Genomic DNA, 15,770 nt, shown 5'->3' with positions numbered 1-15,770 from the left:
CAGGCCCAAACAAAGAGACAATGATCAGAATATTGAGAACACATGGACATAGAGAGGGAAAATGCACATGCGAGCTTGTTGGGAAACAATCAATTTGGTGGCCAAAAAGTTGCACTATAGGCTGAAGGAATAATGATAATATCCCAGGCCAATAAATTAATCCAGACGTTTTTCATTAAAGGGTATCAATGGTAAAACAGAATGCACCTCTCATAAGTGTCCAACAGTATGGGGTAGAACAGACTTATTTCGGTACATCTACCAATGGTGCTATGTGATCGGCTACCTTACTACCCAAAGGCAGAAACATGTATTCACAAATACATAATAAATCTGAACAGTACAACCACAGCACTCAGATTACGTACGCACTTGGTGTAAACATTGCACTATTATTCTACAATATAATATACGGTTGCACTTGGTGTAGGCATTCCACCAGTTTCTTACTAACATGATATATGGTCGATATTTTTAGGTTTATGTACACATGTTCATTTTTGTACTTTGCAGCCTTGATAAAGTCATTTGAGACGAAACACGTGTTGCCTGTCGAGTGTGAACAAATTGAATACAAAGGATTGTATTGGAATATGAAACGGATTGATATTTCAAAATAAAAGAAGATTTTGAAGTACAATACGGACTGATCTGAGATGTACATCACCTTATGACTGTTTGTTGCTAAAACTGAGTGCTGTGGTTTGATTGTTCCAATAAATGAATCCACTTCATGAATGGAGGGACACAGGTACTGCTATTCTGAAATATCTCTGCAAATTCCCTGCAACAGAGTACAGAAATCAACAGGAGACAGCTATGATACAGATGGACCTTCTCAACAGGCCCTCAACTCACAGAGCAGGGGGGAGACAGGCAATTAGAGACCCGGAAGGGCATCTTGTTCATCTTGAGCCCAGCGAAGGGACCTGACAAAACTGCTGAACATATAGATACGTACATCTCATGTACTGCTGGAAAGACCAGAACCTAGAGAGGAAATGCCTCTAGAATCATAGTGACTGCTGGAAAATAGCACCCTCTGAAGGGTCATCCCAGACTTCTGCCTTCCATCTACTCTTTTTCTGACCTTGTTGTTGTTGACTTTAAGACTCAGAGCACTTTACCACTGCTAGCCAGTGCTGAAGTGCATGTGGTCTTCCCTCTAAACATGGTAACATTGGGTCATACCCAATTGACATATTTATTTTTCTTATACACCCCTATTAAAGTGCACTAGACGTGCTTAGGGCCAGTAAATTAAATGTTACTAGTGGGCTTGCATCACTGATAGTGCCACCCACACAAGTAGCCCTTTAAACATGTGTAATGCCTGCCACTGCAGTGCTCGTGTGTGCAGTCTACACTTCCATGTCAGCATGTCATTTAAAACCCCTTCCCAAACCTTAAACTGGCCACTTTTATTGCATATAAGCCACCCCTAAGATAGGTCCCAGTTAGCCCATAGGGCAGAGTGCTATGCAACTAAAGGGAAGGGCATGTGCTTGTATGTTTTACATGTCCTGATAGTAAAAAACTCCCAAACTCAGTTTTCGCTACTGAGCGGCCTACCCCTCTTATGGGGATAACTTATTACATTAAAAAAGCTATAATTCCTAATTGAGAGAAAGTAGAGTTGTTGTGTTTATGGAATGGTAATAATAAGTCCTCTTTACTGGTAAAATTGGATTTGTAGTTACTATTCTGGAAATGCCACTTTTAGAAAGTAGGATATTTTCCTACTCTTAGCCATTTGATGTCTGCTGCCTGTCTCTGATCACTGGCTGGGCTGTGTAACCGTTTAGTTTGTGTATTCCCTTTTAACATCCACACACAAAGGAAGTCTGGGTGTGATTTCCTGCATCTTCCTGGGAGGAAGGGAGGGAGGATCTGGGCACAGCCTCACACTTACACCTGAATAGGCTGGGCCCTGTCCACATATAAAGATCTGCATACCCCCTGAAGTCAATCTGGAGCCAGGCAGGAATCAAAGACCTGTGTGCACTTTAAAGACCCTTCTTTTAAGTCACCCCAACTTCAAAGGGACAGCTGGGTATAAGAACTGTACCTCTGACCCTATAACTTAGTACACTTGTGGACCTGAAGCCATCTTGCCAAGAAGAGGAAGTGGTGTGCTAAAGGCTTCTACTTGCTCGACTGCTGCTCTAGAAGACTACTGTCTTGCTGTGCTCTCTGCTACCTGCTGCTCTCTCTGACTGGACCTTCATCATTTGACTCGGAGTGACTCCAAGGGATAGCTGACTAGTCTTCTGTTCCTTACAGACTCATAAACATCAAAGTATTTTACCCTGCTCCTGTGCCTGGTTTATTGAAAGTGAATTCAGGTGCTTGCTCTAGTGGAAATTAAACATCTTCCTCTGCGACAAGCAGAACTGACGCATTGTTGCGGGAACTGATCCGGCGCATTGCACTTTGAGCCCTAGCATCGCCATTGGAACTGCTGCACCAAAACTGTCACATTGCCGCCAATGCTGAAGGACGAGTGACGCAACCCTTAATTTGCTTAGAGAAACCTAGAGCATCGGCTTTGGAACCAATGCATTTCAGAACCGGCACTTTGGCCCTAATTATGATCTCGGCGGTAAAGATCGCCGAGATCAGCGCTGGTGGTCAACAGAAGACTGCCAGTGTGACAACCCTCCCGCTGGCCGTATAATGTTTTCCCTGCTGGGCCAGCGAGTGTAAACAGTGTTTCTGCCAGTTGGCACAGCAGGGAAAAGGGCCTTAACATTGACAGTGGCTCCAAATGGAGCCGCCACCAATGTTGGTGTGCGGCGGTTGCAGCAGCACCTGTCGCGCAGATCACTGCCCGTAAATCGGGCAGTGACTTGCACGACGGGGCACTGCACGGGGCTCCTGCACTGCCCATGCCAAGTGGGCAAGTGGCCAAGTGCATGGGCAGTGCAGGGGCCCCCAAGGGGACCCCAGAGCACCCCTTCTGCCAGCCTTCCCCTGAAGGAGGAACCCACCAGGGAAAAGCTGGAGGAAAAGGGATCATTATCCGGAGCGCTGCACTGTCGGATAATGATTTCCGCCATCGTCAGGTTGCCTGTTGGCAGTAGCCTGGTGGTGGTGGAAGGCCGCCTGTGGCGGTCCCCACAGCCTTCATTATTTGGCGGCTGAGCCTGCCATGCCGGTGGCAGTCATTACTGCCACCACCGGCATGGCGGGCTTAGCCCCCAGTGTTCATAATGAGGGCCTTTGTCTTTAGAACCAATGCATCACCACCCTTGTGTGTGGAAAATCAACACATCTTGTGTTAAAACCAGAATTAAGGTCCTTTCCTCAGCATGCCCTGCGTGGATCCTATATCCAGCCCATGCTCCATCGCGGTCGGCCTGAGCGCTTGAATTTGTCCCGGTCCAGTGTGACCATATGACTCTTTAGGCGCTATTTGCTTCTAAGTTCTATTTTTGCATTTAGTCGTTAAACAAGCACATCTCGACTTCTACTTATTGGATTTTGGTCGCTTTGCTTTTGTTTTATTTATAAAATCGTGATCTATTTTTCTAAACTGGTTTGGAGTATATTTGTGGAGTTTTTAGTGTTTTACTGTCAGCTGTATTGCACAAATACTTAACACATTGCCTCTTAAGTTAATCCTGACTGCTCCGTGCCAAACTACCAGATGGTGAGCACAGGTTAATGTATGGTGTGTGTCTGAGTTACCTTGACTAGTATTGTGGTTCCTGCTTGGACAGGGTGCATACCTCTTCCAACCAGAAACCCAATTTCTAACATTGAGAAATCTGGGACAATCCAACATGCCACTTTTAACGGAGTAAAGGATAGTAGTCTGGATATTGGAAGGGGATTCATAGGAAAGGTAGGTGCAGTCTGAAGGCAGAGAGTGGACTCTAGCAAGAGGACTCTGTGAGTTTCAACCATGGTACCATGGCAGTGGTATGGAAGGCATGAAGTCACAGTCAAGGTACAAAACCGTTGATATGGCAACCACCATTGGCCCTCTGTTGGACAATCACAGGGGATGCTTCTGGGGCCCTTCATGGCTCCTGGTAATGGAGAGCTTGGAGAATGTGCTACAGACCCTGTTGGCCATCAGTGGCTTTTTCCCTGGTTGGAGCTAGCACATTTAGGATTAGGGTCAGTAGCTATTTGGACTCTAACTGGCTATAGACAAAGAAGCATGACCATGTGAATAATGAGCATCATTTAATATGAAATGTGTGAACTATCCCAGAAAGAAGTCAAAATATGGAACTAAGTGCATCAACATGATCTATATGTGCTATTCATACAGTAAACATATTTATTTTGGACAGATCTGGCTAGGATGTCCTGACCCCTTCAGTACTGAGTCTTGGCCCACACAAGAACTGGAGGAGCAACCATCCTTCCTAAATGTACACTGCCAGAAGACAAGACAAAAATCGATGGAGACCAAGAGGGGGGAGTCATAAGGATAGGATTACAGTGTAGCTGAAATAACACTCATAAACTTCTGTTCCTAGAATGTGGCACAGGAGGGATTCCTGAAAAACACGGTGAGGAACATGATTTATGGTGTCATAGGTAAGATGGTGGTGAGAAGCCATCCTAATGTACTGTGTACCCCGCAGACTGACAGGTTAGGTAGAGCGAAAGGAAGGTCATGGCAATGTGAAAGGGCCTGTGGAGGAAGTTTGAAAAGCTGGGCTTGAAGACACATGGCACACGCTACATCCCAAAGGTAGGGGTATTTCTTTTTCCGCTCACATCCAAATGTGGGTATTCACTAACAGATTACTTATTTCTGCCGCAGAGATTGCTACTCGAATTGACAGGGCAGAGATCTCAGAACGTCCCTACTTCAGATCATCATTAGGAGGGAAGGGTGGAGGAAGGGGACTGCAGTCCAGGGCCGAGCTACTGAAAGACCCAGAATATAGAACAGAAAAGGCAAAAGAAACAAAACACTTCTCTGAGTCCATCTGAGCTGAGGATTCATCTCACTTAAAAAACTAAAATGCCTTCAAAGAGGTGGTTTGGGGGTGCAGTTTCTGTGATGGTTAATGCGTGAAGATGCTGTAAGCTGGTGGAGTCCAAACTACTCACAATGCTGAGGGATCTGGAGAGATAAGATAAGCAGAGGAGCACCACAGCAAGGCAATGCAGGCTGGCTGTGCTCAGGGGTCATCTGAGCATGAAGAGATTGAATAGAGCAGAGTTTGCTCTCTTGCTGCTGAGACAAACCTTTTATGAGAGAGCACACGAAGTGGGTGTTGGCTTGCCCAGCAGACTAAGAACCCAGAGAGCCATAGTCCACATAGGGAAAATAAAGTAAGGACAGCACATGGGTGTGCAGGGAGGAGAAACAAATAGTCTTTCAAGACTCCTTTCAATGCCTTTAGGCAATAAAGGAATACATTCAGTACAGACTAGAGCTTTACCTAGCAGGGTGGAGGAGTTGGGTTAACATTTGAGGTTATGGAAGTTCTTGCACCTGAAGAAATCCCTGGGTCTCAATGGCTGGCCCACACACTTCTACAAGACCTTTTCACGTATGTTAGAGAAGTCACTAGCCAGTCTCTTTAAAACCTTATCAAAACACAGTGAGCTTTTATAAACTAAGGAGGTAGACACTTCCCTGGAAGCAGGGAAGGCCCCAAAAGACTGTACATTATATAGCCTGATAGCGGTCCTTAATGTGATGCCAAATTTTCATCCCAACACTAGTCAACAGTCTTGATAGGTTCATGCTTTATCAAGCAGACTCTGACCAGGCTGATTGTGAGCAGAAAGAGCCATTATAACATATGATAGATAACACATCTACTCAAATATCCTAGCAATCTTGCTCAGTTTGGAGGTGGAGAAAACATTAGATCGGGTGAATTGAGACTTTTTTGAGGGGACCAGATTAAGCCCCAAAATTAAGAAAGGGATTCTAAAAGGTTACACAGCTCCAGAAATGAGGGTTGGAGTGAATTTGTTAATCCTTCGGAGGGGGCAGGACATGAGTGTCCCCTTTGTTTTGGGGGTGGAGCTGCTGGCAAGCAGGAGCCAGAGACACCCAGTAATAAATGGAAGACACCAAGAAACAGCAGGGCTGTCCTTTGACCAGAAGGAACCAAAGATGTCTCAATTTAGGCACAATATTTTACTCTCCCTGATAGATCCTGAGAAGGCCATCCCTGAGGCAGTGAAGGACCTAAACAAAAATTGAAACAATCTCAGGATTTAAGAACAATATGTGGAAGTTAGAAGAAATTCTGAGTATTGTGATTCTGGAGGGGATGAGGCAGCACCTTAGGGAAGGTAACCTTTGTGCTGGATGGCTAAGGCACTAATGTATTTGAGGTTCAATTCACCAATAATCTGTAGGACTAGTATGTAGAAAATTGATCTCATCTACATGTACAGACTTTCAAGGATCTCAGGAGATGACCCTCATTGTGGAAGAATTAATGTTCTAAAATGATCATTTTATCCGGGTTGCTCTACTTAGTCCACCTATTCCCATGAATGAGCTGAAATCAGGGCAGAACAAAATGACCTACTTTGTCTGGGTGGGAAAGGTGACCAGAGTAAATAACAGACTATTAATTCCATTGAGAGTTTGGTAGCTTGGCATGCCTGATGTCCTCTGCTACTAGTAGGCGGCCCACCTCCAACTCCTGAGGGAATGAAAAGCAATAGAGATGGATAAAAATTGGTTCCCAATGGATATGATGGTTTTAGGAAGATCACTGTTTGACCTACCATGACTTACTAGTGCAATTACTAGAAATACTTACTTATTGATCTTGATGAAAACCATGTGAGAGTTTTTGGATATAATCTTGAGCAGTGATGCCTCACTGCCTTTCCTTCTCTACTATTTCTCTGTTTGATAAGTCATAATTCAACCCAGGAAAAGTGGATGGAAAAGTTTAAGAGATGGAGAGAGAGGGAGTGTATGATAATCTCAGATTTTCGGTTATGGGTAATTTAAATAATTAGAACAGTGACACTGGGATTTCTAGTTCAAAAGACAGCTAGGCTCCAGTACTTACAGCTCAGGCACTTGCCCCTTCACCCATCGAATAAAGAAGCAGGCATAAGAGGACTTTTTCTCAAAGGAAAAGTCTGAGGATGCACTTGGGCTCAAGACTGCTGGTTTCTGGGGTAACTAAGGTCTCAGGTAAAAAGCATAGGTTAGAATAAGTGGAACTATTAGAAGTGGTGTGAAGCAACAAAGGGAGATCCCAGAAGAAGAGGATAGTTATGGCAGGGAATTCGTAAAACATTCAGGAGTGTTCCTGTAAGGAAGATGGGTTATAAAATGACATTGCAATGGTACTTCACCCCTCAAAAGCTGCAACATATTCCCCTGTGAATCTACAATAAGCGCTGGCGCTGTGACACAGAAACCGGCTCAGTGCTTCATATGTGGTAGGCTTGCCAAAAGTAATTATCTTGTGTAAAGAGTTCCTTGGCCACATAAAGAAAGGCCACAGGTACCCTGAACCAGAGGGCCTCACTGATCCTTCTAGGAGTATTGGGAAGCAAAAAGAATATATATATTTATAGGGGTGTCTTATGACAGTGTGCCTCTTGTGACCCAGCACTGGAAGAAGGAAGACCCTTGCAGCTTTTTCAATGGTTCCACAGGTTACGGCAGCAAATGGCTATTGAGAAATTCGCACATAGTTTGCAGCATGATGATAAATCCTTGGAGAAGAAATGGGAAATCTGATAGCATGTCTTCTCTGCACTGTGAAGTGCATAGACGTTCCGATCGGAGTGAGAGCACTGCATCTGTTTGACTGTTGAGACAGGTTACTCGGTTCCAGAATCTACCATGGGAAACTTAATTTGGGTAGTTTTGGGGGCATTATGTGTTATGGCAATGGTTTTACAGGTGCGCTGATAAGATACATACATCACCTTTACAACTGTCAATCGGGGGGAGGACGAGTGGATTAACTTGGTATAGGAAAGTAACCTCTTTTAGCATGGTTACCCCCACTTTTTGCCTGTTTATCAGTGTGTTTGACTGTGTTCACTGGTATCCTGCTAACCAGGATCCCAGTGATTATGCTCACTCCTTCCAAACGTGGTTGCTTTGACCAAACATACCCCACATTTGGCATACTGGTGTCCCCATGTGTAGGAGGCTGGCCTGGTGTGTGGAGGGTACCTATGGTACTAACACCTTATACCAGGTCCAGTTATCCCTTATTAGTGTAGTGTAGTCAGTGTCTAGAAGCCAGGCTCTCTAGAGGTAGCTGTGGATGAGCAGCCAAGGCTTATCTAGGAGACATTCAAAGCTCATTGAATACCACTGTAGTCACACATAGTACTTACAGATGTCAGGAATTCCCAAGGTGCCTCCTGCGTTATCTGTCAGCATTCCCAGGGATTAGGGTTAAATCATATCTCTGTTCTTGATTAAACCTTCATGTTTCTAAGTAAACATAATGTGCTGTGTTACACAATTGGTTTTATCAATGCTTGTTTTACCAATGCTTGTTTGCTAATTTGAGCAGGTGTAGACATGTGCTTCTAATTGGGTGTGGTAACTCATCCACATGTGGAAACTCAACTGCTTTCCTGATTGGCTATAAATAGCAGAGTGAAGCATGCCTCCCTGCACGGCTTTGTTTTGCTTCCTGATCTCAGTATAGCAGAGTGAAGCATGCCTCCCTGCACGGCTTTGTTTTGCTTCCTGATCTCAGCATCTGACTTGGCAGTCCAGCCCCTGCTGCCATCCTCGTATTCAGGACTTTTGAGGCAATTCTTTTCTTTATTGCTGTACCAGCTGATACTAGGCATTCCTCCAGCACTCCGGAAAAGACTGCAGCTAAGTGACTAGTATTCTCCAGGATGTATTTCAGACCTCGTATTTTGGCAGAGTGTTGATCTTGAGACAAATGCATTTCTGAACATTCTACATTATTATTGTAGTTACTTGCCTAAATGTGCTTCAGGAAATCTGCTTGAGCTCAAGTACTACAAAAAGTGACAGTGCAATTTTAAAAGAGCATTTACGTGACTTTTCTTTCTCTAATAACATAAATATTGTGTCATTCATGCCTGTGTTTCAGGTTTGAGGAATTTGCTTTTTGAAGGGTTTTTCACACAAACAATGAAACCAAACCAAACTGTGCCACCCTAACTGTTTGAACCCAGAGTGGACATTTGTATTTCTTGGATTGTTTTTGTTCCTTTTAGTTTAACCCTATGCATGCAGGAAAGTTATATGTGATATAATTAATGCCATGGTTTGTCTTTCTTGTGCATGATAAGTGCAACCACAGTTCTAATTGTAGTGTGCAACAGTGAATCTCTGTGAAGCCAGCCCTAGTGTCACAGTACTTATTTTTATGGTACTCAGTTTGGGTTTTTGGTAATGCAGTGTTAGTAATTATGCCAAAAGTTATTATTATCCAAGAAAAGTGTTGGAGCATCCCGGTGTTCTTCTACTGCTCCCGTGCCCATATCAGAAAGAGAGATTCAGTTTCAAGGAAGTTGAGTGCACTAACTCTACTATCACTCTGTCAACAACGACCTGCCCCCTGAAGATACAGGGTGCCTGGCTGGACCGGCAAGACGTGGCAGTGATTTGTATCTTTCTCTTACACTCCCCCTTTCCTTTTGGGACACCTGCCGGTGTTTCTGTGTCCACCAGGAAGTGCCGAGAGGTTTTCCAGGAGGTCGGGGGCATACCATCACCCCTGCAGACATCCTTTTCAGGTGAGTGGCCCCATCTCAACAACAGACATGAAAGAAAACATACCCTGTTACAAAAATAAAATGTAAAAAAAATAAAGGTGCTTTAGTTTGGTAAAACAAATTCCAAAAATACCAGAGACTATACTTCCTTAGGAGATAAGTAATACACAAATTATATACACTAGTATGCAAAAATAGGCATAAAACAGTTAGAAAACAGTGCAATTAGTGAAAATCACAATAGTTAGGAATGGGCCTGGAGGAGCACAAACCATATACTAAAAAAGTGGAATGTGAAAGTTGGTCCCCCACCTAGGCAAGTGTAGTGTGTAAAGGGGAGCTGGGAGTACTAGGAAAGCCCAAAGGTAAGTACCACAACCCACCCCAGAGACCAGGAAAACATGAGTAAATCACAGTAAGTTTCCCAGAACACACACAGAGAAGCAAAGAAGAGTATTGCCAAACCCAGAAGAGACTGCAAGACACCAATAGTGGATTCCTGAACCAGAGGACCTGTGGAAAAAGGGGACCAAGTCCAAGAAGCACAGAAGAGTCCAGGAAGGGCAGGAGCCCCTACCGACCTGGATGAAGGGGCAAAAGATGAACCACCGGTGAGAATAAGAGTCAGCACTGTACCCAAGAAGACAAAGTTTGGTTCCTGGTTGGTGCAGGTGATGTCTCACGCCAGATGGAGGATTGCAGTCAGGTTTGTGTTGTCGGAGTCCGCCAATAAGCCTAAGTACACACAAAGCTCCTGTTTAGCGGAAAATGGTACTGCCGGGGGACCCGGGAGGACCAAGTGGTCTCTACCCAGGAGGGGGAGTCAGATGGGCCCACAGCAACTCAGAGAGCCTACAGAAGACCAGGCAGTGTGGCCAGGAGTCCCACAGGACGGGGACAGGAGAGTTGCAGAAGAGGCCCACTCAGCACTACATGAATGGCTCCCACACCACCTGAGAACCACTCAGTGAGCTGTGCATCGCAAGAAAGAGTGCTGGGGACTGGTGCTTCAAGATGCACGAAGATCTTGGAGGAAGGATGCCAACAAGCCTTCGCAGCTACAAAGACGCAGTGCACGGAGGTACTGTCCTGCGTGGGGAGGCAAGATCTTACCTCCACTAAATTTGGACAGCTGGAAGAGAGGACCGTCAGGACCACTTAAGTCCTCCACCCAAGATGCAGGATCCACGCAGCCCAGCAGGAGATAGGATCCACTCAGCCGGTCATCGTTGCACTTGGTGCCTGCAGAAGCAGGGGAGTGACTCCTTCACCCCAAGGGAGATTCCTTCTTTCTTCTTATGCAGGCTGAAGACTGGCTGTCCTCAGAGGATTCACAACTGGGGAAATGTTGCAGTTGCTGGAAGGAACCGTGGGTACAGAGTTGCAGAAGGCGTCTTGCTTCTTTGTTGCAGCTTGTAGGGTCCTAAAGAGTCCAGAGGCAGATTCTTCGGTCAGAAGTCAAAGTGGAGGATGCAGAGGAGTCCTGCTGAAGTCTTGCAATCTGAATCTGAGGAACCACCCAAAGGAGAGACCCTAAATAGCCCTGAAAGGGGATTGGTCACCTAAACTGTAAGTCACCCCTTCCAGCTTCTGCATCATTTCCCCAGCTGTGCATCCTCTGAGGGTGGTAAGTCTTCAGTCTGCATGAGAAGGAAGAAGAAATCTCCCTTGGATTGAAGGAGTCACTCCCTTGCATCCACAGCCACCAACTGCAACGATGACCAGCTGCATGGATCTCCTCTCACCCTGTGCTGTGTGGATCCTGCGGTGGTGGTCCACAGTAATCCTCTTGGTCCTCTCTGCCAGCTGTGTAAGTGTGGTGGAGGTAAGCCTTTGCCTTCCCACGCAGGACAGTACCCCTGTGCACCGCATCTCCTGCAGCTACTAAGGCTTATTGACAACTCCTTCAAGGAATTTTCAGGCTCCGTGTAGCCCCAGCCCCCAGCACTCCTTCCTGCAATGCACAGCCTTCTGCGTGCTTCTTCTGCGGCATGGGACGCTTTTCCAGTTGTGCTGCATGGGCTCTTCAGTGACTCCTGGTTCCTCATCCAGTGGGTCTCCTGTGGGGGCTGCCTCTTCTTTTGTGGACTCTGCCTTTCTGAGGGTCCCCCTAGGACTACCCCCATGGGTTGAGTCCTCCTGGGCCTTGCTGGTCCCCAGCAGCTCCTCTTTGTGCTTCACCGCGACTTCTGCTTTCGCCAAGGCTCATTGATGGCATTTCCATGCCACTGACCAACTGCAATCGTCCATCCGGCGTGGGACATAAACTGCATCCTCCAGGAACTCTTCACCTGCTCCACAGCTGCATTCCTGACAATCTTCATTGCACTGTCGACCAACTTCTGCAACCGCAGCTGGGTGGGTAGTGGCTCCTGCTCCTCCGGGACTCTTCTGTGACTTCTGGACTTGAGCCCCTTCTTCCACCGGTCTTCCTCTTCAGGAATCTACCGCTGATTTCTTGCAGTCTTGTCTGGGTGTTGCATTTTCTTCTTTTCTTTCCTTTTGGGTGGTTTCGGGAAAATCTAGTAACTTACTCTTTTCTTCTTGGTCAATAGGGGACACTATGGTACTTACCTAGGTGGGGGTCCTGCATTCACATTCCATTTTTTTAGTATATGGTTTGGGCTCCCTCTAGGGTCACTCTTGTCTACTTGCTTTTCCACTGTTTTCTATCACTTTTTATGCCTATTTCTGATTACTAGTGTACATATCTAGTGTGTTACTTACCTTCTATTGAAGAGTCGCCTCTCTAGTACTTTTTGGAAATTGTGTCACTAAAATAAAGTACCTTTATTTTTGTAACACTGAGGCCCTCATTTGGAGATTGGCGGTAAAAACCGCCGCGACGACGGTCACCAAAAGACCGTACCAGCCGCCCACCGTATTATGACCACAGCTGGATTTACGCCAGAAGAATGGCTGAAATCCGGCTGTGGCCATGTCGGTGGATGGCGGTAAGGTGGCGCTGCTGCCACCAGTAGCGCCACACCAGTAGACCGCCGCCAGCCATATTATGACCCATAATACGGCCTGGCGGTGTTCTGCTGGCGGGCGCTGCTGGTGGCAACAGCACCCCGTCCCGTCTCCTGCCAGAGGTCCCCCTGAACACAGGTAAGTCGGGTCTCCAACAGGGGAGGGGGGTGTTGCGTGTGTTTGTGGGGGGGGTGAATGTTTGTGGATGCAGGTGTGTGTTGCGTGTTGAATGCGTGTGTGCATGTATGGAGGTGTGAGTGTGTGTATGTTATGTAATGTGAATGGTTGTCTGCGTGTATGTATGAAAGTATGTGCGGATGTGTGTGTGAATGAATTTATGCATGCATGGATGCATGTGGGAATGGGTGTGTGTATGCATGTGTGTGTGAAGGGGGCGTGAATGTAGTGGGGGTGGAGTGGGCTAACTGGAGAGGGAGGGGGGGAGACCCCTTCAGTGACAGGGAAAGAATTCCCTGTCACTGATAGTGTATAGCGCCATGGTTTTCGTGGCATTAAGGAAGCCACAAAAATCATGGTGGTAGGCGGGGTCATAATCCCGCGGGCGGAACAGTGGCAGCCGCCGGGCTGGAGATGGATATGTCCAGCCCGGCAGCAGTTACCGCCATGGCGGTCGGTGTGGTACATTGGCGGGTTGGCTTCAGCCAACCCACCAGTGTCATAATATTGCGGTAAGTACCGCCAGCCTGTTGGCAGTACTTACCGCCATATTAACACCGATCGCTGGGGTCGTAATGACCCCCTGAGTGTTTTCGTTTATGTCTGTAAGTGCTGTGTGACTACAGTGGTCTTGCATGAGCTTTGCATGTCTCCTAGATAAGCCTTGGCTGCTCAGCTACAGCTACCCCTAGAGAGCCTAACTTCTAGACACTGCCTACATTGCACTAATAAGGGGATACCTGGAGCTGGTGTAAGGTGTAAGTACCATAGGTACCCACCACACACCAGGCCAGCTTCCTACACTTGGACTTCTGAATTGTTCACTGTTACTTTAAGTTCACAGTTGATATTGAAACCCCAATAAATAAATGAGTAAAACATTTCCAACCCTGACTCTGAAGACATGAAATGGCACTTCCATCTCCAGTCTCCTCTGCATAGAGAAGGTTCTAGAGTCTGTCATCACATCACACCTTCACACCCCTGTTAAATGCAAGTACTTGCTGGGTGACCTCCATTAAGATGTTAAACCCCAGCCTGGAATGGACACTGCATCCTTAACAAGAGGGAACGGCTCATGGCAAGGGACACCAGGTAAAAGTGTGCTCTGATACTCATAGACCTCTCTGTGGCATTTGACACTTTCCATCGTAAAATCATCTTGAATGATCAGCGATATATGTGCCAGAGTAGGGATATGGGTTTATCCTGGTTCACTGGTGCCTGGACAATTGAACTCATCAAGTCAGGTTGAGTTCTCAGCTCTCAGCAACAGTTCCACCCAGTTCTATGTGGTCTACCTGCCTCTGGAACATCTACCTGAGTCCATTACCATTTCCGTGAGAACCAACCGTTAATTAAACTTCTGCTGATTGTGAACCTGCCTGCAGCCTTCCACAGTCACAAACCTTCTAGAGCAGACCTAATTTACCACATAACTGTTACGCAGGTCTTCTGTGTTCACAGGTTGAGGCAGACACACATCACTAGAATCTCCTAGAAATAGGTCTTCTCCAACACCACAATCCAGCAGAGAGCACCAATTCTCTACTCCTAAACCTCCCTATGTCTACCAACGAGAAGTGTGGGAGTGCAAGAAAGAGCAAAGCAGCAGAAGGAGCAGTAGCAAATTATAGCAATTCATAATTGAAGTTGAGCACTTTTGTGACGTTTGGTACTTGAATTTTCCTCGCATCCCTTCAACCTTTACCTTAAGGATGGCTGTGCTTCACAATATCTAACAAGCTTTTCTTTGCTTCTGACAGGACAAAATGAGTGCTCAGAAGGATAAAATTCCATCCGTGGATGAACAGTCCCCGGGAGAAAAAGGGGAGATGCTGCACAGTAGACTGGAGGCGACAAAGAAGAAGAAGAAGAAGAAGACAATGACCATGCTACAAAATGGGAATATCACCAAACTCACTTCTCTCAATGCCCCGATAACAGAGATAGAGAAGAAATGTGAGGAACCAGCCTTAGATCCCCTGGAGGTAAGATATTCATGAGGGGTTAGTTTACTGGTAGCTCAAAACAGTACACCAACATGTTCAGTTTACAGTGACCACTTGTGTGCAACTAGGGTGTCCACTGCCCCAGCCCTTCATAACATTTAAAACATGTTGTTTACACCCCTGACCAGATTGGGGCACCACCATGGAGTACAATGTATTTAAATTAGGCCATGGAGGCCATTATTGGGTGCTCTTTGTCAGGAGCAGTAAAAATACATGAGCATCTCTTTAAGCTCATTTATTATTTTTTTACTCTTTTTTCAATAATTGTTATTTATTTTTTGTGGGTTTCCTGGTCCCACCCCGACACCCACAGTTAGCTTTATTTATTGGGGCTGCATTGGGAGCCACAGGGCACTTGTGGCCCTGCTGGTTACCTGCCAGCCCCCATCTGAGGTGCAGGTGGTAGGCGGCTTTTCACCCACTAATGGGAGCAGCTCTTCTTCCTAGCCCCACATGCCAGGAGCAATTATGTGTTTCCTTGCTTGTGAGAGCACAGGCAGGAAGAATCATTTGTGCCACTACCCGTCAGAAGCCATTCTGACCCTTCTGGGTGGTAGTAGTGAAGTCTTCCCTGCTTAGGTAGTCATGGAACAGGGAATAGTGTCCCTAGGACACCAACAATGAGCTGGCTCTTAGGGTCTATACCATAGTTTGAAAGGAGGGCCCTATAAGAATAACACTTCTGAACCTGGGAGAATGTGGTCCTCCACACAATGGCTTGGGGAGAAGCGCCCCATGCCTCCTCCCCAAAGAATAACACTCAGAGAACCAGGAGATAGGGATACCGGGGGCCGTAGAATGCCGGCTTCCCCATAAAAATGAAACTCGGCCTCAGGAAAGGCCAGACGCAATTGTCTGGCTCGGGTTGGTGTTCCACACGCCACCTCCCCACAAAAATATCAGCCATAGGGATGGCTTTAGGAGGGG

The 15,770-nt window shown here is 46.3% G+C and overlaps 1 protein-coding gene across 2 annotated transcripts in view; it reads left to right on the top strand.

The window, feature by feature from the left end:
- Nucleotides 1-15,770, top strand: part of LOC138282949 (E3 ubiquitin-protein ligase TRIM39-like) — a 197,095-nt gene that overhangs the window by 122,989 nt on the left and 58,336 nt on the right. For both annotated transcript variants that reach the window (XM_069221016.1, XM_069221014.1), the window contains exon 5: nucleotides 14,595-14,819. In XM_069221016.1, the coding sequence (XP_069077117.1) occupies nucleotides 14,595-14,819 (225 nt within the window). The remainder of the gene's footprint in view (nucleotides 1-14,594; nucleotides 14,820-15,770) is intronic.

Source organism: Pleurodeles waltl, chromosome 2_2, assembly GCF_031143425.1.
Source record: "Pleurodeles waltl isolate 20211129_DDA chromosome 2_2, aPleWal1.hap1.20221129, whole genome shotgun sequence".
Lineage (NCBI taxonomy): Eukaryota > Metazoa > Chordata > Amphibia > Caudata > Salamandridae > Pleurodeles > Pleurodeles waltl.
The sequence above is the reverse complement of the archived record's forward strand: the minus strand, read 5'-3'. Positions and strand labels throughout refer to the sequence as shown.